Source organism: Phocoena phocoena, chromosome 15, assembly GCF_963924675.1.
Source record: "Phocoena phocoena chromosome 15, mPhoPho1.1, whole genome shotgun sequence".
Lineage (NCBI taxonomy): Eukaryota > Metazoa > Chordata > Mammalia > Artiodactyla > Phocoenidae > Phocoena > Phocoena phocoena.
The window spans coordinates 4,001,737-4,027,857 of NC_089233.1; the positions used below are offsets into that span (position 1 = coordinate 4,001,737).

The 26,121-nt window shown below is 44.6% G+C and overlaps 1 protein-coding gene across 1 annotated transcript in view; it reads right to left on the bottom strand.

Annotated features, from left to right (window-relative positions):
• RNF216 (ring finger protein 216) overlaps positions 1-26,121 on the bottom strand; it is a 170,356-nt gene that overhangs the window by 21,441 nt on the left and 122,794 nt on the right. The window contains exon 14 of the mRNA XM_065892156.1: positions 7,622-7,719. Within this exon, the coding sequence (XP_065748228.1) occupies positions 7,622-7,719 (98 nt within the window). The remainder of the gene's footprint in view (positions 1-7,621; positions 7,720-26,121) is intronic.

Here is a 26,121-nt window from a genome sequence, read left to right on the forward strand (position 1 = left end):
AAGCCATTGCACTCTGCCTGGGGCTGGCTCACGTCTTCCCCGAGCAGCTGCTTAGACTGTAGTGTGGGAGAGGAGTGGCTAAAGAGAACCAAGGTTATATAGTCCTTTCCAGGAAGAGGGTGCATTTGCTTGCTCTGTCCCACCAAGCTGTCAGTCGCCAATGTGAAATAATACTGGGTGTGGTGGGGGAGAAATGGATGGAGGAGGGGGCTTCCCTGGTGGCACAGTGGTTGAGAGTCCGTCTGCCGATGCGGGGGACGCGGGTTTGTGCCCCGGTCCGGGAGGATTCCACGTGCCGCGGAGCGTCTAGGCCCGTGAGCCATGCCCGCTGAGCCTGTGCGTCCGGAGCCTGTGCTCCGCAGCGGGAGAGGCCATGGCAGTGAAAGGCCCGCGTGCCGAAGAAAAAAAAAAAAAAAAAAAAAAAAAGGTGGAGGAATATGAAAAACACATACAACTCAGCATGGTTATAATGTTCAAATAGCTACTCAACACTGCAAGGATATCTATTCAAGTCCTTTGTTTTTGCAAAAGAACAGAACTAGATAGGGCCAGAATGGCCCTGTACCATAAAAGGACTGCTATTATGGGATGTGGTGACCACCTATGCAGTAATGTGAAAGTGCAAAATGGGACTGGGGAGAAATCATAGATGATTTTTTTGGGAGGAGGGTGATTTGGCAAGAAGATTCTAAACTAGGCAGGAAGCAAACAGCCCTACAGGATGTGATCATTCACAGGAAAGGAAGAGAAGCCTGGGCTGCAGCTGTGTGGACTGACCTTGTGTTCAAACAGGAAGGCTCACTGCCCTCCTCTACATAACCAATCAAGATCCTACAATTCCATGATTATTTGTTCTCACCACTATTTAATTACGTTGGAAACTCCTTTTGGGAGCTGTCCTTATTTCTTGTAGCATACACTATTCAAAATCGTAAGTGGCTTTCCTCCGTGAGCATGTGCATGCATTTTTCTGGTGATAATGTGCACATAAAATTTGCCATTTTATCTACTTGAAAGTGTACAATTCAGGGACATTTAGTATATTCCCAACGTTGTGCATCCATCACCATTACCTAGTTCCAGAACATCTTCATCACCCCCAAAGGAAACTGTACCTATTAAGCACTCACTCTCCCCAATCCCATTTCCCCTGCAACTGCTCATCTGCCTTCTGTCTCTAACGGTTTTGTCTATTCTGTACATAGGCAAATATCCATAAGCCTATGAATACTTTATATAAAAGGAATCATACAAGATGTGGCCTTTTGAAACTGGTTTCTTTCACTTAGCATGTTTTGAAGGCTCATCCACAGTGTAGCCAAATATCTTCATTCCCTTTCCACGGCTGAATAATATTCCACTCTATGGATATACTACACTCTGTTTACCATCATCAGTTGGTGGACATCTGGGTTGTTTCCTCCATTTGGCTATTGCAAACAGTGCTTCTAACGAACATTCTTGTACAAGTTTTGCTGGGATACCTGCCCCATCTTATACCACTTATTATGCTGTATCTTATGATTTAGCAATAAACTGCTTATGATTCCCTGTGTGTACCCTGTGCCTACAAAAAGTGATACCAGATTCCTGTGAGCATCTTTGAGAGAGGCACCACCATCAAGGGGTGCTGATTCTCAATAAATCTCCTTTTACTTCTCTGTCTGGACTGTATAGAGGAATGGGTCTTGGAGAACACTGCATTACTATAAGCCTAATCAGGTGCTGACTCTAATTGCAGCTGCTGTTCCAGATGTCATTTCTTACCAGAGCAAATAAACATAACCTCTGGCAACTGGTATGCAGCCAATGATCCGGAAAATGCTTTTATTTTCTGACCAATAAGCCGAGAACACCAGAAGCAGTTGGCAAGGACCTTGATCATCTGTCAACCAACAGACAATCCACTGGACCACTATTCTAATGACATGCAAATAGAACCCAGTTAACAGGAAGTAGCAGGTCCTTTACGATACATCAATATGGTGTATGTATGCCAGAAGGTGGGAGATAGATCTCTTGAAAATACAGAGATCTCTAATCTCTATGAATCTCTGGTGGCCTGGAGGTCATGTGCATATATATCAGGCTATTCCTTCCAAAGGTACGCACACATTGCTGTTATGTTGTATCCCCTACCACAAAGAAAGAAGTCAGACACTTGGGAGGCCTTTCTGGATTTTGGAATTAACATATATCACATCTGGATACATGGTTCTGATCCATTTACTGCTGATACAAAAGGCCAGGTTTAAGTAGGGTCTAAACCAAGAGAAGTCTTCCAGCTGCTATTGGACCCAGTGGTGTTCCAAGTGTTTACGGCAGACCAACATGCTGAACAGAGCTCGTAGCAGGAACTGACAGGAGAGTCAAAAAGGGGGCTGTGCTTCAAAAAGTAACCAACTCTGGGAATTCCCTGGTGGTCCAAAGGTTAGGACGTGGCACTTTCACTGTGGAGGCCCGGGTTCGATCCCTGGTTGGGGAACTAAGATCCTGAAATCTGTACAGTGTAGCCAAAAAAAAAAAAAAAAAAGTAACCAAGTCGTCTCCTTCTGAGAAACATCTCTGGGTCTGTGACCGAGTCTTGGAGTAGAGTATAGAGTATAGAGTATGCTCTATACTTTACAGATAAGGAAATTTAGGCACAGAAAGATTTAAAAATTTGCCTAAGGTTCTTAACTACAGCTATCCAGGGTGAGCACTCAGTAAATCTGTACTGACTTCATGAATAAGACATCCTTCTTCAAGGCAAAACAAAGGCTCAAACAGCAACAACAGAAATCATCCGTTCCTCCCAACTCAAACTAGATATGACATGTCCACAATAACCAGAACAGATCTGGGGGGAGCTGGCTCGTAAACCGGCTGAAAGACAATTCCAAATGAGAAGTTTAAAGTGTTTTAGGCAATAGCACAACTGCTAGAATACTGCCAGACACGATGATGACTTTGAAAAAAGAACATTTTTTGACATGTTCATCACTCAAGGCCATGCCACTGGTCAGGGTGGTGGTCACTCTAAAATATAAAGGCTGGCTGACAGGGATAAGCCTGGATGTGACGAAGCAATACCAGATTTTTCTAGTTGGCGTGGTATTTGTGATTACTATGTATGTGGCTGAATTAGTTTTCTTTTGTTTACTGTAACCTTAATCACATCTGCAAAGCCCTTTACCATGTGAGATTAAAAACAAAACAAAACAGAACAAACCACAGGTTCTGGGGATTAGGGCATGGATTATCTTTGGAGGCCATTTTCTCTTCTCTAACACAGTCTGCCCTCTGGCTTCCAAAGACTGATATCCATCCCACATGCAAACTACAGTGACCTCATCTCAAGGACCCCAAAGATCTCATCCAGTATAACATCAACTCAAATTTCATCATCTAAATTAGGTATAGATGAGACTCTGGGTATGATCCACTATGGGACACACTTCCTCTCCATTTGTGGGCCTGGGAAACTAAAGAAACAAATTATCTGCTCCTAAAATACAATGATGGGACAGGCCTAGGACAGCATTTATAGATATTCTGGTTCAAAGGGGGAGAAAATGGAAGGAAAAAAGGAGTCACCATTCCTAATAAATTTAGAAATCCAGCTGGGCAAACTCCCTTATATTTCAGCTCTGAGCACAATCCTCTGTGGCTCACAGCTCTGTTCATGGCTTGAAGAGGAATAATCCTTCCTTTTTCAAGAAAGGTAGCATATGTTTGCAGCTGAGTAGTTTTTAATCAGCCTGTTTGCTGCTTATAGAATTTTGGGGGTCTGACAGACTTCTTTCATTTTGTACTGTCTCTTTCAGTCCAACCTGGCAGTGTTTCTACTGATATAAAATTCTCAAGAACCTTGTGGGTCTCCCATGTATGTCACAGGGATTCATTCCATTAAGACATGAAGCTCAGGGGCTTCCCTGGTGGCACAGTGGTTAAGAATCCACCTGCCAATGCAGGCGACACAGGTTCGATCCCTGGTCCGGGAAGATCCCACATGCTTTGGCGCAACTAAGCCCATGCACCACAACTACTGAGCCTGCACTCTAGAGCCCACAAGCCACAACTACCGAGGCCCGCGTGTCTAGAGCCTGTGCTCCACAACAAGAGAAGCCAATGCAGTAAGAAGCCCACGCACTGCAACGAAGAGTAGCCCCCGCTCCCCGCAACTAGAGAAAGCCCGTGCACAGCAACGAAGACCCAACACAGCCAATAATAAATAAATTTATTAAAAAAAAAAAAAAGACATGAAGCTCATTCACAGATATTTCCTTGATAATCCCATCTCTACTTTTGGCTTCTGCTTAGATGGCTGAGGGATAATGCCCGAGTTTCCTAGAGGCTCCCTGGTTACACTGAGGGGATCTGTGAGTCACTCTCTCAGGCTCTTCAAAGAGCCTTTGTGTGACTGAACACTCTGACATTCTCAAGGCAGCCTTGGTTTTTTTCTCTAGAGCATGCTTTTCCTGACAGTAAATCTCTTAATTTTAGGGTCTTTTATCATCTGGAGAGTATGAGATTTTCAGAAACAATCAAGCCTGTTCCTTAAAAAAAAAAAATCTATTTATTTATTACTTTTGGCTGTGTTGGGTCTTCGTTGCTGTGTGCAGGCCTTGTCTAGTTGCGGCGAGCAGGGGATACTCTTTGTTGCAATGCACAGGCTTCCCATTGCGGTGGCTTCTCTTGTTGCAGAGCAGAGGCTCCAGGCATGCGGGCTTCAGTAGCTGTGGCACGCGGGCTCAACAGTTGTGGCTCGTGGGCTCTAGAGTGCAGGCTCAGTAGTTGTGGTGCACGGGCTTAGTTGCTCCATGGCATGTGGGATCTTTCTGGACCAGGGCTCGAACGCTTGCCCCCTGCACCAGCAGGTGGATTCTTGACCACTGCGCCAGCAGAGAAGTCCCACCTGTTCCTTTGTGTTAACAGCTCTCCTCTCAGTCTATCTCTTTCCACTTGCATTTTCTACTCTTCAATACTGTGCTTGGGGGACTTCCTTGGTGGTCCAGTGGGTAAGACTCTGTGCTCCCAATGCAGGAGGCCTGGGTTCAATGCCTGGTTGGGGAACTAGATCCCGCATGCATGCCTCAACTAAGAGTCCGCATGCCACAAATAAAGATCCTACATGCCAAAACTAAGACCCAGCAGAGACAAAAAAAAAAAAAAAAAATACTGTGCTTGGAAACCTCAGTTAAATGTCGTTTCACCATTTACAAGTTCTACTTTCTTCATAATTGCTGGACACAAGTCAGCTAAGCTTTCTGCCATTATATAACAAGGATTCCCTTTCCTCCAGTTTTCAATAACATGTTCTCCATTTCCTTCTGAGTCCTCACCAGCACTGCCTTTCGTGTCCATATTTCTACTAACAGTCTGTTCATGGTGATTTAAGTGTTCTCTCAGGTAATTTAGGCTTTGCCCATAATGGTCCTCACTTACTTCTGAGCCCTCAATGGTGGTTTCCAATGTCTGTATTTCTACTAATGGTCTGTTCAAGGCAATCTATGTATTTTTTTATCATGCTTCTCAAAATTCTTCCAGTTTCTACCCATTGCCCAATTCCAAACCCATTTCTACATTTTAAGGTATCTGTTACAGCAGCATTCTACTTCTGGTTCCAAAATTTATTTTCTATTGCTGCTATAACAAATTACCACAAACTTATTAGCTAAATATAACACAAATTTATTATTTCATAGTTTTATAGGTCAGAAGTATAGCATGGATCTCATCAGACTAAAATCAAGGTGCTGGTGGGCTATGTTATCTACTGGAGGTTCTAGGAGACAATCTGTTTGCTGCTCATCTGGAATGTCAGAGGATTCAGTTCTTTGAGGTTGCAGGACTTGAAGTCCCCATTTTCTTGGCAGCTATAAACAGAAGGTTATTCTCTGCTTCTGGAAGCTCTCACGTTCCTTGGCTCATGGCCTTCTTCCTCTACCTTCACAAAGAGCAACAGGAGGTAAAATTCTTCTTGTGTCTCTCTGACTCTTTGTCCATCATTCCATCTTTGTCTGATCAGAGAAAAGCTCACTCTGCTTTTAAGAAGTCATGTGATTAGACTGGATTTACCTGGATAATTCACGATAATCTTCCCTATTTCAAGTTCCATAACCTGAATCACATTTGGAAAGTCCCTACTGCCATGTAATGAAATATATCCAAAGATTTATAGGTTCCAGAGATTAGGACATGGGACATCTTTGGGGAACATTATTCTGCCTACCAAACCTGTGGCAAACAGCGAAGTCATGGAGCCATTTGCCTAGGTTCAAATTCCTGCTACGCCAATTTCTACCTGTGTGACCATGTCTACTTGGGCTCTCTGTGTGTCAGTTGTGTCATCTGTAAAATGAGGATAATAGTACCTATCTGTGGTGGAGACCTGGAGACTGTTAACTGCCCCAAATAGCCATTTCCCACTTTATTTTCTTGGTCACAAAACCCACTCCTTACCCTTCAAATTTAAGCTGGAGAAAAATTCGGCCAGCTAGAAACTATATATGGTATCTGCCTTGGAGCCAGGTTGTGGCCATATGACTCAGTTTAGACCAATAGGGTATGAGCAGAAATAATATATATAATTTCTGCTTCACTTAAAACTTAGAAGCTGCCTGCCTGGCAACTTGTCTCTGTCTCTCTCCTTTTCTACGGGCTGGAGTGCAAATGTGGCTGCAACCTAGTCACAATTATGCAGATAAGAACACCACCTTAGTGAAGCCACGAGATCAAGAAACCTAGGTCTTTGAATGACCTCATGGGACAGATCTGCCCCACCTGCCAGGCAGGGCTGGACTATCATATGAGAGAGAAATAGACTTCTGCACTATATAAATCAATGTATTTAATAGCTGTAAAGTGCCCAGACACGTAAGGAGTGCTATACAGTGATGTTCTTCTTACTGACTGCGTTATTTTGAATTCTGGAGGTTGTAATTCTACCCAATGTCTCAGGCCACCGCCTCCTACAGAAAACAGATGAGCAACAGCAGTGCAATGTGACTTAATTAAAATGTGTAATAAGGGACTCCCCTGGTGGTGCAGTGGATGAGAATCTGCCTGCCAATGCAGGGGACACATGCTCAATCCCTGGCCCAGGAGGATACGACATGCCGCGGAGCAACTAAGCCCGTGCGCCACAACTACTGAGCCTGTGCTCTAGAGCCCGTGAACCACAACTACTGAAGCCCGCGCGCCTAGAGCCTGTGCTCGGTAACAGAAGCCACTGCAATGAGAAGCCTGCGTACCGCAACGAAGAGTAGCCCCTGCTCGCTGCAACTAGAGAAAAGCCTGCGCACAGCAATGAAGACTCAACGCGGCCAAAATTAAGTTAATTAAAATGTGTAATAACACATTTTATTTAAACAGTAAAGAGAAGAGGAACCGAAAGTTATTGAATTCATACATGCCAGGCATTTACTATGTTACATTTGACCGAGAAATAGTTCTAAGAGGCTGCAGAGATGAGGAAACAGAGGCTCAGGGGTTAGGTCCCTTCCTTGAGATCATTCTAGCCTGGGGTAGCTTCAGAGCTTATTTTTCCCACAATATTCACTGCCCCCTCTGCCCAAAAGGCAGGTTAATGGGGGAGTTGCAAATCAGTCAATAAGCCCCCCTGAATCATGTTACTCACATAGATGTTCGGTACTTGATGTCATCTTTTTCAGCCAGTTCTTCACAAGTGAGACCGTTGTGCTCTTTCCAGAGTCCCTGACACTTCCTACAGGTTTCCTGGGGAAAAAGGAGAGACACAAAGACAGCTCTTGGTGAGTAGACACCATATACGTCTCTGTTTAACCATCGGGAATGCGAAACAAGCTTCACTTGGCTTGATTCTTTCAGAGGATCTCTCTCCTTTTCAGCAGGGATATTTCTAAATACATCTCAAAAGAAGATGTAAGAATCATTATAAGAAAGCATGGGGAAATTTTTCTCTCCTTGGATCAAAAGAAAGTGTCGCTCCCATCACCTAAGGTTTATAAGGTTTTCTAAAATGCCAGGAGTCACCTGAAACACTACATAAGATAAATTTATGTGATCTTGGTTTTTTAAAAATAAAATACTGTGAGCTGCTTGAGGTCTGGTTCTGCCCAGCGTTCCAGTGTTGGTCTGGCACAGACCACTTGTGTTGAATTGAAGTGAAGAACAGTCTAGATAGGGGTCCTTAGGGGAGACATTCCCTCAGTCATCCCTCACTCATAAACATGGATATCATCCTCCATAGCTTAACTTCATTTATAAACATAAATTCAAAATAATTACTAATTTTTATTCTAGGACTCTTCACAGTTTATAAAATATTTTCACATGTGCCAGAAACCATCTCACATCAGTAACAGGAATTTAAAGAAACATTAATGCAATTTAATTTCCATAAATAGAAACCACAACCCTAATAAGTACAATGAAGGAAGAAATGGTGTCAGCTTTGTTTGGCCTGGTGCGACAGTGAAGGCTTGAGGACGTGGAGCCTGAGATCAGAAAGATGAGTCAAAGAAAACAGAAGGAGAATAGCATTCCAGACAGAGGAACAGTAAGAGAAAGACTCTAGTAGATGAAACTGGCCGAGTTCGGTTCCTGTAGCTGGACTGCAGGCATTGAAAATAGGCCCGGTGAGGCCTGCTGGAGCCCGTCCATGTGAGGCTTTGTAGGATGTGATTATCAGTTTGACCTTTATCCTAAGAGTGGTAGGGAAGCATCGAAAGGTGTCAAGCATGGAAGTAACATGAGCAGGTTTGTGATTTTAAAAGATGATTCTGCGTGGAGAACAGAGCAGAGGGAGAAAAGAGTGGAAGTGTAAGACACTAGGAAGCTATTAAAGTCATTCAGGAGAGAGACTATGGAGGCCCCGGTCAAGTAGGTGAGGACATGAAGGAAAGCTGACTGATTTAAGAGAAATTTAGGAAGTAGAACTGGCTGGCTTGGTGACGGCCTGGCTCTGGGAATGAGGAGAGGGAGGTATCACCCTGATGCCTTGGTTTCTGGTTTGTGCAACCCAAGATAACAGCGACATGGATGGAGCTTGGGAACAGTGGAAAAGGCCTGGCTTGGGAGGAGGGAGGGCAGGTGTTAAGATCCCGAGTTTGATCTTGGCAGTAATGACACAGGGGGACCTGTGGGACACCCAGTGGAGATGTCAGGCAGGGAGCTGGGGGTACATGTTTAGCATCTGGAAGTACCTGGGGTAGAGCTCGCCAGAAGATGTGCTAGATTATATCTTCACATCAATTCTAGAAACATCTCCTACCTCTGTATTCTCCACTTACTACTGAACTTTCTGTAATATACACTGAGATGACTCTAACAAGGTGCAGAGTAGTATACATAGTAAAGATACTACCACTTCTACATCAAAAAAGGTGGTGGTGGGAGAATACAGTGATATATAAAATCAACCTGAAAGGATAGCCAAGTAATTGGTAGTACTGATTGTCCCGAGTGGCTGGAAAGTGGGGTGAGACTTCTTACTGTAAGCTCTTTGTATCTTTTGTATCTTGTACTACACCTAATTAAAATATAAAATTTTAAAAGAGAAAGAGAAATAAAATGTACTGCTTGAGGAACTAAGAACCTGAATAACTCTCATAAAAAGGCTTCAATCAATGGCATGGGGTGGGGTGGAGTTAGAGATGAGCTGATCAGAGATTCTCTATTAAATGCTGTTGCTTCCAAGGTCCTGGTCTGCTGCTCTCTGGTCCACTACCTACATCTCTGTCAGTAAACAGAAGCTAAATCAGTACTGACTTCATTACTACACACCCAAACGTAAAGCAGCGTAAAACCCATTTTTTTAAAAAAACCCATTTTTAAAAGACCTTGTGCCTGACTATTCTGGGAAACTGGAGGATAAACAACAGCTGGAGAATAAATGAGCTAGTATCTATATCTTAACCTTCAAAACAATGCTAACCTAGCCACCCACCGGGAATAACATCTTAGAAACAATGCATGGCATTTAGAGAGTGCTTTCCAGCATTCCTGGTGATCCAGTTATTAATTCATGGGACCTTCTTCATAAGGGAAGAACCCATTTTCTAGGTGAGGCACAGGTCCATGACAGCAAGATGACCTGGCCAAGCTGAGTCAGCTGTGAGGGGTCACCACGAAGCCACTGCTTACTTCCAATGTCACAGCGGCTCTCCTGTAGGTCCACATGTGGTTTTTCAGGCATGTACTTCTCATTGAAGGGCTGAGGGGTCCCAGAGAATAAAAATGAAATGTCTTTTGAAGAGACTAGCTAGTTAGACATTGAAACCCACAATTAAAAGAAGGCAAGCAAATAGCAGGCTGGGTGAATTTTACATTTGGACCTTTCTGTGTGTTGTTTCTTTACAACGTACCCTCTCTTCTAAACATAGCGTATACTTCACTAAGCTGTAATTCTCTCCTCTCAAGTACAGCTAGGCTTTGTTCCTAAATGCAACAAATGCTTAAACAATATTAGGCAGAAGAAATGTTCTTCAATGTTTCTAACGTGAAGATAATCAATTCTTCAAAGTAAGGTTAATGAAAGTCCCAAGGACCATTTTGGAAGGTGGAGTACAACGCTGACAAGTAACTTCAAAACATGAAGGACATGCATATCTTGGCTGTCAAATCTAATTGGAGAGGCTTCCCATCGCCTGCGTGCATTTTCAGATCAGGAGGAAACAGATGAATTCATCATCGGCCCAAATACAACAGAGAAGGCAGCTCCTTCCTTCTTGATGAGGAAGGCACGCACACACTGGTTGACTCAGCAGCTACCAGTCCACGTTCCTCATGACATCAGAGAGATTTCTGGTTAAGTTTTACGTTGCCCTTTAGTGCGCAAGATGCATCAAGGTGTTCTGACTATTCACTAAGGTCTTAACTTTGTACTCTAAAGAAAGTACTCGACAGCTTCTCTTCATCCATTTTCTGCTGCTTAAATAATGTTTACTGGGTAAGGCAGAAGATCAAGTTTGGTTTCAGATGACCCTGTCAGGGAGCTGACATTTCTTCAAAGAACCAGCTTCCTAAAAGACTAGCAGACAGTGTCCAGGTCATCATCTACGCATAGCAGGGCTTCCTGCTGCTGGCAAAGAACCTGAGAGATGAGACCAAGGGTCCAAGCAAGTCACCAGACTCTGCACTTCTTGCTCGCCATCCCTCCAGGCCTGCTCTGAAGTTTCTTGGTTCCCTGTGCATCCTGCATCTTTCCTGCTTGACTTCCAGCCTTGTCTCAGAAGCGGAACACAGTAGAGACTGCTCACTTATTTCTGAATGGTTCCTCCAGTGAAACTTCCAGACTCACTATCCAGGGGAGAGAAGTCTGCTGGCCTAAGATATGGGGTATGGGGCTGTGGCCAATTCATATCAAATCTCTGAAATTCCAGCTCTCTGCTTTGCCATCTCAGGTACTCAAAAACTGGTGGGGCCGTAAATCCTCACACCTCTTAAGTAAAAGATGAGGCCCGGGCACCTGACCATTCACAAGTGCTTAGCATACTCCAGAAGCCACAGGGCTATGGGCATTCAGGCCACATGTGTCTTCCAGCTGTCAAAGTCACTGGTTCTCCCCACCTCAAGACCCAAATGACATACGGATGCTAGCCAAAGCCAGAAAGAGTTCGATTTTAAGACAGGAAAACAGACAATGAGATGCATGCTGGAACCCTTGGGAATCAATAAAGCTTGGCAAAGTCAAAGCTCAGGCAGAATCAGTGGGCTTTCTTTCCTTTCACTAAGCGAATTTGAGGATCTCTATTTTCTCTACGGCAAGGATGCCAAGGAAGTCAGATATGTGAGCAAACCAAGTAGAGCACAGTGGAGGTAAGTATAATAGTGTACACATGTACGTGCGCATGCGCACACACGAGCACACGAGAGACAGCAAAGGGGGTGGGGCTAAGTCAGACAAGGACTCTTTGAGGAGCTGGTGTCTTCATGGGACTGAATAAAACCAGTATCGTGAGGACTTCCCTGGTGATCCAGTGGTAGAGAATCCGCCTTACAATGCAGGGGATGCAGGTTCGATCCCTGGTCAGCAACCTGAGATCCCAGATGCTGCGGGGCAACTAAGCCTGCGCGACACAACTACTGAGCTTGTGCGCCTCAACTAGAGAGAAGCCTGCACGCCGCAAAGAAGGTCCCTCGTGCTGCAACGAAGACCCGATGCAGCCAAAACAAACAAAAATTAAAATACAACAGTATCATGAGTGATGAGAACATCCAGGCAACCAATAAAGTACTCCTCACATCTGGACTGACATCTCTTAGGGAAGTGCCTTTCCCAGCTACAACAGCCATTAAAGTACGTAAAATGTAGAACCAGGGAATTCTCTGGAGGTCCAGTGGTCAGGACTCTGTGCTTTCACTGCTGAGGGCGTGGGTTTAATCCCTGGTCCGGGAACTAAGTTCCCACAAGCCACATGGCATGTCCAAAAAAGAAGTAGAACCAGACTCTCAATCAAACATTTCAATAATGAAACATATTCAAAGTGTTAATATTTTAACGAACACAAAAGGTTTTCATATTATTAAATAGAATTGTTTTGTTTTGGGCTTCCCTGGTGGTGCAGTGGTTGGGAGTCCGCCTGCCGACGCAGGGGACACGGGTTCGTGCCCTGGTCCGGGAAGATCCCACATGCCGCGGAGCGGCTAGGCCCGTGAGCCATGGTCGCTGAGCCTGCGCGTCCGGAGCCTGTGCTCCGCAACGGGAGAGGCCACAACAGTGAGAGGCCCGCGTACCGCAAAAAAAAAAAAAATTGTTTTTTAAATAAAATTATTTTAAAGTATTTATTTCATCCTGCCCTTTACAATTTTCTGTATTTATGTATATTTTGCAATGTATGTTACAACAGTAGTACAGACACATAATTTATAAATAAATAAATACGTACTTTGGGGGGAATTCTGCTGTACCCATTTTTTTCCAATACAGAGAGCAATGGCAAAGTTGTGCCATCTACTACCCTAGATATCAGAAAGTCACGGAAGGGATCCAGACGTGGCAGCAACCTGCCTGGGCCTGCGTTTCCAAATGCTTTGATGGACTGAAGGGGCTGAGACTAGAGGCAAGAGGACAGTTAAGCAGCAACCGAAGAGTCTATGGGACTGGGTTGGGGAAAACATGGACTTGGATCAAGTGATGGAGGAGGAGGAGCAGATCTGAGTGAGGGTGGGAGGCAGAGGTGAGAAGAGAAGTTTAATTTTAAACGAGCTTACTTATTCACTCTCAATATTTGCTGAATTTTTATCATTGGTTGAGGGCTGTATGAGATGCTGGGGATACAGCATTAAGCAAGTTAGACTCAGCGTCTAACTTCTTGCAGCTTATGTTCTGCTGAAGAAAACAGACATTAGACAAACTGGATATACAGCTGCAACTGTGACAGGAACATTCAGAGGAAAAGCACTGGGTGCTATAGAAGAGCGGAGTTAAATTAGCCCAGCGATCAGGAAAGGCTTTGTGAGGATGTGATGTTGAAGCTGAGCCCTGAGGGATGAGCAGAGTTAGCCAGATACGGGGGAAGGGTGTTCCAGGCAGAGGGGAGAGGATGTGTGAAGGCTTTGGCACAGGTGAGGGCCTGTCTCATTCAAGGAGCACAGAGGGAGTTGGTATTGGCTGGAGCCCAAGGGGGAGAGCTGAGAGTAGACTGGTGAATCCTGGTGCAGCCGCTGAGGCTGGAGGGAGGTGTTTGGAAAGCCAGGCTAAATAGGTGGGAAGTGCAATGATCGAATTCACATTTTCAAAAGATCACTCTGGCGGCTGATGGCTTGCTAGGTTGTAGGACCTTGCAGTGACCCCCTCACTGAACTAGGGTCTGGTAAATAACTTTTAGGGGAACAAGCCCTACAGTCTGGATTCAGTTCTTGGGCAGACTTCCTCCACAGCCCTCCACACATAAGGCCACAACCTCCCTCCTGAAGCAAGCTGTGCCAATGCTGAGCCTGGCAGAGGTGAGGCTGACCTGTGACCAGCAAACGGCAACATACCTATCTTTTCTTGTTAGGAATAAGAGGACCACTTTTCCTACACGATTTCAGAAAGGGACTTCATTATTATTTTAAAAAGGAGATTGCTTTTTTCAGTTTTGGCTCTTTAGATGAGTTTCTCATTGAAATGTCATCTATATGGTATGGAACATCCATATATAAAGCACTGCATATATTTCAAATAAGACATTCTTTGTTGATTTTCTCCTATAGCTCCAATATGTGGAAACTGATCTCACCCGAGACCCTGGTTCAAGGTTTCAGACATATACACCTTCTGGTACAGGCTGTTTACACACACATTTCACTTAGTCTTCACAGCAATTCTACAAGGGAAGTACTGGCCATTATCCACCCCCCCCCCCTTTTTTTTTAAGTAAATGAGAAAGGAAGGCTCAGAGAGGCAAATTAACTTGTTTAAGGTCACAGAGCTATGGACTCAAGTCTGCTCAAATCCATTTACACTCCCCACTCTATTCTCACTGACTCCAGCACGGTGTCTGTGAGCAAGAACAGGTCATTGTTTACTGGAAGCCCTGAGGTTACAATGGGCATCTTGTGTAAGGAGACCACAGACGAAAGGTCAGTGAGGTCACGTAGAACCAAGCGTCAGGGTAGCAAAGGTGTGGACACCGAGCTGCAGCTGTGCAGGATGGCTGCTTCCCTGCGTTTCCTGGAGAGCTGGGAATGACCCATTAAGAGGCAGGATGGACTAGGATTAAACACGAGGACACCTTTTATTAATGATAATGATAGGAACCTGCTAATCACAAAGTAATCCTGGACTTGACACACGTGAGGAAGTAGCTGTTCCTGTCGCTTTCAGCCAGTTGCATGTCTGGCGGGGCACTGATGGAAGTGTGTTTTTAGATTCCCATTAGATGTAAAAACGTGAGTATTCCACACCAGAACCAAATATCAGTTACCTGGTCCTTCCCTCAACCAGCCCCTGGAACTTTACTTGTAAATACTGGCCGCTCACTTCCCCAAAGGTGGCCAGGATTAGGATACATGAAGACCTGCCGGTGAGAATGCTTGAGGTGATTTACCATCACCAACCCTGTGATTCAGTGCAGACCATTTCTGCACTGAAAGGAGTAAGGACACCTTCACTTTCCCTCCCTCGCCCCCTTCAACAAATACCTCCTGAGCGCTGCCACGAGGACCAGGCACTGTTCTCAGCAAACGATCACTGAACAAATGAAGTCCCTGCCCTCCCCGAGTCTACATTCTGGGAGTGCTGGAGTGGGTGGATCGCCAAACAGATAAACGTCTAGTCTGTAGGAAGACAAGGAGCACCCAGGGGAACTAAAGCAAGGTGAGGGGCAAAGAGGTGTGAAGGACAGCCCTGCGCAGAGGTGGCGTGTCAGCTCAAACCTGAAGGGTATCTGGTAGAGGAGTGGGAGCAGGATGGAGGATGGTCAAGTGAGCCAGGAGAGAAGAAGGAGAGAAGCTCAGAGAAACAGCCGTCCCAGGTCTCGCGTCCGTCCTGAGCCAGCACCCAAGGCCAGCACTGCTGGCCTCCTGCCAGTGCCACACGCTCAACACCCTCAACCTCGCAAAGCTCTGCCTAGGTGTCCTTTCTCTGCTGGCAACAACTACTCATCAGCTCTCATTTCAAGTACCGGGGGCTCTGGAAAACCCAAATGACACGGGCAAAAGTTGGCACTCTTTCTCTGGACTCTTGGAGCCCTTGGCTCCAACTCTATCACAGTAGCACTTTTAATAGTGTCTTGTAATTATCTGGTTACATCACATCTCCAAGGAGCCAAGCACTCCTTGCAGGCACAGACTATGCCCTGCTGATCACTACAGACAGGCTTGGAATGGAGGGTTCGATTCATCTATTCAAAAAATGTTATCCTTTGAGTGCCTGTTATGTGCCACATGGGGATACACTGGCGAGTAAGCCAGCAAAATTCCTGACTGAAAGGAGCTTACAATGTTCTACATGGTGTCTCAGCTATCTTTGGGTTTCTAGGGCCTTACACTAGGTCTGAGAAAAGCAAGGGGCTTAAGGTATGAAAAATTACAGAGAGATGAAGGCTGGCAAGACAAAGCACATTCCTCTCCGTACAGAGTTACAAATACAACCCCACCCCTACTCCTGGGACGTATGCATTTTACGTGGGAAAAAGGCATATGAAACCTCTTAGTAAACTGAACCCCTTCCCAAAAGAACATTAGTTCCTTCCTATCTTATCTTTTTCTTTATAGTTATACAAAATATAATGATGATTTTATGAGAAAATCAAGCTATATGTAAGACAATTTCAAGTTAATTCTTTAGAGTTTATGCCTTAAGGATACGGGCTACACCTTTTCCACTGTGGTTCCTTTCTTTGCTCCCTAATCACCTTCCCCAACCTAATGCATAAAACTTACAGATCAGTTATTACCAAGAAGCTAGTGGCCAAATGCCTGCAGATGGTGCTTGAGAAAGCACTGCATATATTTCAAATAAGACATTCTTTGTTGATTTTCTCCTATAGCTCCAACATGTGGAAACTGATCTCTCTTCATTTCCAATGAAAGGAGCTTCACCAACTATACTGCTTGTGCGAGCCTCTACTTTAGAGAGATTAAGACTCAAAAATCACGGTCAAGACTTCCCTGGTGGTGCAGTGGTTAAGAATCCGCCTGCCTATGCAGGGGACACGGGCTCGAGCTCTGGTCCGGGAAGATCCCCCATGCGGCGGAGCAACTAAGCCCATGCGCCACAATTACTGAGCCTGCACTCTAGAGCCCACGAGCCACAACTGCTGAGCCTGTGTGCCACAACTACTGAAGCCCGTGCACCTGGAGCCCGTGCTCCACAACAAGAGAAGCCACCGCAGTGAGAAGCCCACGCACCACAACGAAGAGTAGCCACCGCTCGCTGCAACTAGAGAAAGCCTGCGCAGCAACGAAGACCCAACACAGCCAAAAATAAATAAATAAATTTATAAATTAAAAAAAATCACAGTCAGCCTGGCTCTTTCCTTCTCCCACCCAGGGGCTCTGGAAGGTCAGTTACCACCTGAGGTCAGATCACAGGTTCCTCCTGCCCACCCCTCACCCCATCAAGACCAGTCCACTCTGCCTGGGCCCACTTTTCTTTTTTTCTTAATCACTATTTAAAAAAAAATTTTTAGTTTATTTATTTTTAACACAGCAGGTTCTTATTAGTCAATCCCTTTTATACATATTAGTGTATATATGTCAATCCCAATCTCCCAATTCATCACACCCCTACCCCCATCACTTTCCCCCCGTGGTGTCCATATGTTTGTTCTCTACATCTGTGTCTCAGTTTCTGCCCTGCAAACTGCTTCATCTGTACCATTTTCCTAGGTTCCACGTATATGTGTTAATATACGATATTTGTTTTTCTCTTTCTGACTTACTTCACTCTGTATGACAGTCTCTAGGTCCATCCACATCTCTACAAATGACCCAATTTCGTTCCTTTTTATGGCTGAGTAATATTCCATTGTATATATGTACCACATCTTCTTTATCCATTCGTCTGTTGATGGGCATTTAGGTTGCTTCCATGACCTGGCTATTGTAAACAGTGCTGCAATGAACACTGGGGTGCATGTGTCTTTTTGAATTATGGTTTTCTCTGGGTATATGATGCCTGGGCCCACTTTTCTTAAAGGACAAACAAAATTTGAACATTAATTCTTTAAATGATGTCTTGTAATTATTGGATTACATCATGCCTCTACAAGAAGCCAAGCTCTCCTTGCAGGGGATTACTCTCTTTCCTCAAAGTAAATAATCACTCTGAGGCAGAAGAACCTTTTGATTTCTGAATGTAGAAATTCAAATCTGGGTGTGACCCGGCAACAGCTCTGGGCAACATTACTGTGGAATAGGTTTCTTTGGGGAAGATTCCATACTGTTCTTATTTTTTGATGATCACACACACAAACTATGGAGATTTAAAAAAATGTGTGCACTGGATGCGCACCCTACCATGTCTATGCACAGAAGCAGATTTTGAAAAAAGAAATCTCCAAATTTTACTCCTGCAGATTAGAAAGAAGTCAAGCACTCCCTTCCTTTGGATCCACCAGGATTAGGTGACAAATCAGAATAGGTGGTTTATAAACTTGGTTTCTGTGCTAATGCTGCCCTCTAGGGACAGAAAGCTATAAAGGTACGGAGACTTAAAGAGATTTACGCTGCCTGGGAAAAGGGTAATGCTTGAGAAATACTGACTGGGAAAAGCCCATTACAGCAGGGCCACAGCTGCCTGCTTTTTACTATACTATAGGGACCAGGACTTCTAAGATAAAAAGTGGGAGGTAAATGTTTCCTGAAATAAATGTAAGTTCAAATACTGATAACGTTCTCTAGAATGTCCACTTAACAGAACCAATGGGACAATATAAGTAACACCCGGGGCAATGCCAGGAGGTGGACATTAATATAATCTGATTACTGCTCTGGGCATTGGGGAATAAAATGGACAAATACAAATCCCCTACCTTCAGAGAATTTACTGGGGATGGAGGGAAGGTCATACCATATGTCAAATAAGTAAAATACACAGTGAGATAAGATTATAGGTGCTTAGGAGAAAAACACAGGGAGGAAGAATGTTAGCATTGGGTTGCAGAAAGGGAAATTATTCATCATTTTAAAGTGGGTGGTTGGGGAAGGCCTCTCTGAGAAGGTGTATTTAAGCAAAGACTTAGGAAAGCAAGTAAGCTTTGTGATGTCTGGGGGAAAGAATTCCAGGCCATGGAAACAGCAAGAAGGGAGGTGGAAAGGCCAGTAAGCTGTCAGGAGGGCAGGGTGTCTGGGGCCTGGGAGGTAATGATAAGGACTTTGGCCTGTACCCAGAGTAAACAGGTTAAAGAGGATTCCCTCTACAAGGACTTGAGTGAGTTAAGTCCCAAAGAACCCCCATCTGCTGGCTCCCCTTTCCTGGTGAGTTCTCAGGTCTCTGAGCCACACCTCCACCTGGGCCCTGGGCCTCTCCTCCCTTGTGCTGCGCTCACCGGAAAGGGCGGGAGGGCAGAGGCTGTGACTAAGCCCTGTCCAAAGGGGTTTGCTCATGGTGGACGCGCAACACAGTGCAACTCTGTGGAACCAGCTACTTACAGCTATGATTTTTAAACTATGGACTACAAACCATTGGTGGGTTATGAAATCATTTCAGTAGATTATGATAAAAAAAAAAACTAGAACGGGAAAGAAGATACTAGAGTGCATCCACATGTCAGGCATTTGTTTTTTGTAAAGCTACTGTTTTGGTTATACATGTATGTGTTTATGCATGTGTTGGTTCTATGGTAAAATATATTCCTACTATAGGTCACAGTTAAAACAGTCTGAAAACCATCAACTTAGGATTCATTCATTTATTCAAGAACCAAAAAGTTTCTCTAAAGGATCAGAGAGGCTCTTTCTTCCAGGGACCAGCTGTGAGGAATTGAAAAATGGACCCATCTCCAGTTTACCCTAGAGGTAATGCTTTTAGTGAGGAACAATGCATGAGAATCAGGTAGAACAACAGTCTTCAGGAGGGCTCAGGAGCAAAGCAATGTATTATGAAGTGGGGGATCTAATAAAAGGTCACTTCGACTGTCAAAAATAAACATTGTTAGAACTTGGACAGAAACAAGCCCAGTGCTCACTCCAAGGGCTACTCCTGGGGGACTTCCCTGGTGGCGCAGTGGTTGAGAGTCCGCCTGCCAATGCAGGGGGCAAAGGTTTGAGCCCTGGTCCAGGAAGATCCCACATGCCGTGGAGCAACTAAGCCCGTGCGCCACAACTACTGAAGCCTGTGCGCCTACAGCCTGTGCTCCGCAACGAGAAGCCATTGCAATGAGAAGCCTGTGCACTGCAATGAAGAGTACCCCCGCTAGCTGCAACTATAGAAAGCCCATGCGCAACAACGAAGACCCAACACAGCCAAAAATAAATAAATAAATTAAAAAAAAAAAAAAAAAAAAAAAAGGGCTACTCCCGGGCTTCCTGGAACTTCTGGGAATCCTGGCCTGGAAGGAAGAGCCAGCAAAGCCAGCTCTTCCCTGCTCTCACTCCACTGTCAACATGCCCTGGAAGGGAGGCTCCAGATTTCAGGAAAACCAAAAGATGTACCTCCCACAATACGCTTCGAGACCTCATCTATATTTTCATGGTGTTAGCTAGCTGGGCAGGGGTGTTGAGGGGCAGACAGACAATAAAGGCCACTCACAATCCAGAACTTGGAGAGAGGTGACCCTCTGCCCTCAGTGTTAAACCGGGAAATGCTACGTATTTCTTGCGGGAGACAGACAAGTGGCAGAAGGGCTCAGGGAGCAAGTCTACAAATCAAACAGGAGAGGCATGGCCAAGGAGAAGAGTGCTACAGCCTAATGAACAGCCTCACAACCTGAGAAACAGAAGGATGCTACCTGAGGTCAGAAAAAGAAGAAACGAAGGATTTGTCAGCCTGACTCCACATGCTCTAAAGAAGAGGTAACTGCACCAGCCAGCTCAAGTATCTCTGGCCTTGTCACAGCTACCATCCTGCAGCCGTGACAAATAGCCATGAGATGACTGGACCTGTCCCCTGCCTTGCGCTCCCTCTTAGATGTGCCTTTGGGGACAGACAGCATGTGCTGGAAGGCCAACCTAAGTGTCTGTGTGGCAGTTACATCTGGGACTCTAGCTGCATTCTGTTTTCTCTTTTAATCTTGTGTGGATTTGGCTTGGGTCAGTGTAAAATTCAGCTTCTGGATCAGTAGTGTCAGACAAAACCCTTGACCCTGGCACTCACTTTCTGTGTGCACAAAAATCACCGGGGTTGCTAATAAAAGATGCAGATTCTAACGCTGTGGTGCTGGGCGGGCCCAGGAACCTGCACATAGAGCAGCCTCTTGGGACACTGCTACATGGCTTACAGATTATGCTTTGAGAAACCTTGCCCAGATCCCCGCACTGCCTCCTTACGAGGTCTGGCCTTGATGGCTTTCCTCTAGGACAGTCATGACTACTCTTCAAGGGTAAATAAATGGTAATTAATGTCCCTCACCTAATAGGCTGCCCAGTTTCCTGGGCATTCCTGAGTAGACAGCATGCACACTTTTGTTTTTTTCTTCTTTGACAAAGTTAGAAAAAAAGGTCTTTTGAACACACTGTTCACTTGTATTTTAGCCTGGTGTGATGAGGCACTGTAAGCCAGAAAGGAGAGAAACCAGGCCCCGCCACCAGGCCTGTGAGAAGGAGTGGAGACCACCTGAGTCAGCAGCCCTCCCCAGTGGCAGGTCCGGCAACAGGCTGGGAGATTTATGCAGCTGGGGTTCCAACAGGCTGCCCAGGTAGAGGAGGAGCCGTGAGGTCTGAGCACAGGAGGAAGGAGGAAGCAGAGACCTCAATCACAGGTAGTTCAGTGGAAGTGCTGATTCTAAGGTGGAGTGCAGTTTCAGGGGGCATTCTGTACAGCTGGCAGTGGTACCGGCACCCAGGGTCAGGACTTAGGGTTCAAAATACCCCTTGGTGGACGTTGGATAGGACAGCTCACAGAGGTCTCTGACCTAGGCTTTCCACCTTATGAGCAAAGGTTTCCAAAGAGGGAGACCCTGTAGGCCACTCACGGTGGCCTGTTTCCACAGGAGGCAGCCTGGCTGCTCCCCGAGCCTGTACCTCCACCTCCTTCCCGCCCCCACGGATGGTTTATGCCCTACCAGAAGAGCCCAAGAGGTGAATATAGTTATAATAAAATGAGAAAACATCCCCAAAGAGGTCTGGACTAACAGTTGTGGTGCACAGGTCAGCAAGGCTCTCTGGGACAGGGAAGGCGTAGAAACCTTCTCAAATGTTAAAGCTAACAGAAGAAAATGTAGGCAAATATCTGTGTGTTCTTTGGTTAGGAAAGGATTTCTTAAACAATTCCCCAAAGCACCCACTACAAAGGTGAAGCAACTGAACTGAGTCGTTTTATCCTAAGGAGGACACCACAGACCAGGGTTAACAGATGTGTGACTGACTAGAAGTATCTGGAGCACTTAAAACTGAAACAAGATTAATGTCTAGAATGTACAGGGAAGTGGCAAAAATTGGGAAGTAAAAATAAAATAAGAAATATGATAGAAAAATGGGTTAAAGATATGAGAGGGGAGATGTGCAACTGCAAAAGTTACCAAAGACAAATGGCCAACAGACACGTGAAAAGATGCTCAACATCGCCAATTATTAGAGAAATGCAGATCAAAACTACCATGAGGTACCACCAAGACTAAAACACAAAGACTAAAACACCAGTCGGAATGACCATCATCAAAAAGTCTATAAATAAACTTTGGAGAGGGTGTAGAGAAAAGGAAACCCTCCTACACTGTTGGTGGGATGGTAAATTGGTGCAGTTACTAAGGAGAACAGGATGGAGGATTCTTAAAAAACTAAAAATAGTTTCCATGATCTAGCAATGCTACTACTCAAAAACTCTAATTTGAGAGGATACCCGCACCCCAATGTTCACAGCAGCACTATTTACAATAGCCAAGACATAGAAGCAACCTAAATCTTCACTGACAGATGAATGGATAAAGAAGATGTGGTGTATATACAATGGAATACTACTCAGCCATAAAAAAGAATGAAATAATGCCATTTGCAGCAACATGGATGGACCTAGAGACTTCCATACTAAGTGAAGTTAAGTCAGACAGAGAAAGAGAAATATTATATGATGTTGCTTTTATGTGGAATCTAAAAAAATGATACAAATGAACTTATTTACCAAACACAAATAGACTCACAGACATAGAAAACGAACTTATGGTAGGAGGGATAAATTTGGAATTTGGGATTAACAGACACACACTACTACACATAAAACAGATAAACAATAAGGACCTACTGTATAGCACAGGAAACTATATTAAATATCTTATAACAACATATAATGGAAAAGAATCTGAAGAAGAATACACACACACACAACTGAATCACTTTGCTATACACCTGAAACATTATGAATCAACTATACTTCCATAAAAAAAAAAAGTTACCAGAAAAATGTATATGAAAACACTTTACACTAAGCAGACTGGCGACAATCAGAAAGTCAATCCACGTGAGGTGCTGGTGAGGCTGTGTGTCAAAGGGAACCACTGAGTACAGCTGGAGTGTGTCAACTGCCTGGCCACCTCCACCTAGGGTTGCTTCCCCAGGCCCATAAGGATGCATTCAGAGGTCTAGGATGGTAGAGAGGTGCTACGGTACACAGGAGAATGGATAACAAGATGCTATGCAGGCAAGGAGAAACATTCACAAAAAGCAACGCAGAAAAGACCTCAAAAACAGTATGAAAAAAAGAACAGAATGAGATCTACAGCACATATCACTTATGTAAATGAAAATCATACAGGCATAGAACTCTATTTTCTCGAGATACACACATACCCAAGGACATATACTGAATATTTAAAATGGGTGTCTAAGGGGGAGGAGACAGGAGTAGGGATTGGAGATGGAGAAAACCCAGTAAAACAAGAGGGGTCTTCTGCAGCTGGTTCTGATGGTGTGCTCGTAGGTGGAGAGTGTGACTGATTTAGATTCGTGGACTTGGGGTTCCAGTCCTCACCCCAAGACTAAAACACACCATTCATACACCCTGGGCTCAAACTGCTATTACTGCCCCCACCCTCCCTAGGATTTAAAAGCAGCTGTAGAAGGACTGGATTAACCTCCATATTTGCAAATCAAAAAGCAAAGCACGATGATCAGGGCGTAAGCACAGAGTGTGGGTGTGTTCTGGGGTGTATCTTTCACTAATACTTTTATTTTGGTTAGGCCTGGGGATTTATTTCGTTGACTTGGTCTAAATATGACTGAGTTTTAGAATACTTTAGAAAAAACCTTGAATAATAAAAAATCAAAATAATAAGAACAGCACATACTCAGAAAGATGGGTTCTGATAAGTGTAAGAGGACCCTGTAGAATCTGTGATCCTAGGGTACATGTGGTTCTGTATTTCTTGGACAGCTTTACAGACACCAGGACTTTTCACTTGGGATGAAATTCTTCGAGTGAAGAGGACACAATTCAATCTTTTCTTGGTGACTCACAGTTATGGTCTCAGTGTATGCCAGCCACTCTGAGCCATAAGGAGTCTACCAAGTCTGTCCCTACCCAGAATGTCCCCAGGCTGCTGGGCCTTTGGAGTCCTCATGTTTGTTTCGGATAGACGGTTTTTTCCTTGCTTTCAGGAGGCGCCCTTTTCTCCTGCTGTTTCTATGACTGCCCAGCATGCTCCTTCTTTCTCCCCATCTATTGTTAAGGAGTTGAAAACTAGATAACTAAGTGTTTTAGAACTGGATCTCAAATAAAAATAGACTGATCTGAGGGCTAATCTCTAGGCTCACCTTGGAGGACAAAGCATCACAGACTGTGATGGTAACTATTCTGGATGCTTCAAAGGCTTTTCTGATTAGCTCCTGCCACTATTTCAGTGTGGGAAGATGAAAAAAGGCAACTGTGGAAAATTCTTCTCAAAAATGGCAATGACTACAAAATCTGCCCTGGCTTGACCTTACAGCCCTTTCCCAGCCGGGTTATCTTCGCCTGCTGGGCCAACACTGTACGGGGAGTGGTACTCTCTGCCTCAGCAGACAAGTGCGAGGGGGCTGTGGGGGTACTAGGTCAATCCCCTGACTCTGTGTTCAGTTTCCCTGTGGAGCTTCCAGCCTATGCAGAGCGCCATGCAGACCCAACAACAGTCTTTAGATACTAGGGTGGAGGAGACAGGTGCCGTGTCTTCTCATTTTACTAGACAACAAGCCTCTCTGACGAGGACATAGTCAGTTCTCATTAACGGGCTTTCTCACGAAATCCAACCCATGAGGTTAGTGCAGCTGGAGACCAGGTATGTGGTATGTTACTGCCTTTTTCGACCTGGTGCCTAGGTCTCATCAGACTCATCTTAAATTTTTAGGATTCACGGTTTATGAGATGTTGTCAGTGTACTTTTATGAAACCCTTGTCAAGAAAACAAGACTTCAAAAGGAAGACATCACAGAGACATAGTATCTGGAACTGTAACAGCAAATGCCATGTTTAATAATGGGATTAATCAAGTGAAGCCTGGATTTCTCTGTATTCCCTCATTTGATGAACTAGAAAATGGGGACATTATTGTAATCATGTTTGTTTTCTCCCCAGGACTCAAGGAGAAGGCAGTTATTTTTGAAGAAAACATGAGAGATTTAGATTTTATGTGGTGGATTTGGGGAACTGTTTGGCGGTGTGGTTTGAACTTGTTAGGCTAAGAGCTCAGGGAGGGGTGGGGCTGGAGTCCAGATGTATGAGGCTCTGGCACGCAGAAGGCATTTAAGACAGCTTGGATGAGGTCACCCAAGGCGAGTGGGGACAAACGCAAAGGGGCACAGATCAGTGCCCCAGGGTGCTCCAGGGGTGGCATGCAGGGCAGAGAGGAAGAGATAGGAAGCTTCTGTGTGGTGGGGGTCATTAAGGCACTAGATTAGGTTTCTAAAATGGAAAGATGACAAATGAAAGCGAGCGGGTAAAACTGCTATGCCTTAGGGACTGGCAATCTCTCTTTCGGGCTACTTAATAACATCACACCCATCTCTCTCTGCCTGAGTACCGAGGCACATCCTACTTGCATTTCTCTCTGCTGATGTCTTTCACAGTTCACTACAGAATTTCTGGCATTTTGGAGTCCTACAGTGATAGGAATCCAAAGCCCTGCTAGTGTCAGGCTGCCTGGAACCAAGAACTGGCTCAAGTTTGAGCCCATTCAGCCACTAGATAACACTCAGATAATTCTTGGCTCAAATTTTGTTAATTATTGATGGGTTAGAATTGCATCATTCATGAAACATAAGATCACAAGTTGGAAGCAACTTCCAAGAACTAAAAACTTCAGTTTTAATTTACAGAAAAAGGAACTCCTAGGTGGATATCCAATTGGAGTGTACCAATACTATCTTTCCAATACTAGTACCAATACTATCTTTAGCTAGGCTTAAGGCAAGGTATTCAGGCCTTAGAGTATACATACAGGAAGAAAGATCCTCCGCAGAGTTGTTAAAACTGGTAGTTACAGTTCATATGACCATTTTTGATACTGAAACTGGTAATGATTTCTGGAAAACTTGGGAGAACAGGCTCCTGAACGAGCGGTAGGGGTTGTGGTAGGAAATAGCCAATGAGAGCATTAAAGCAGC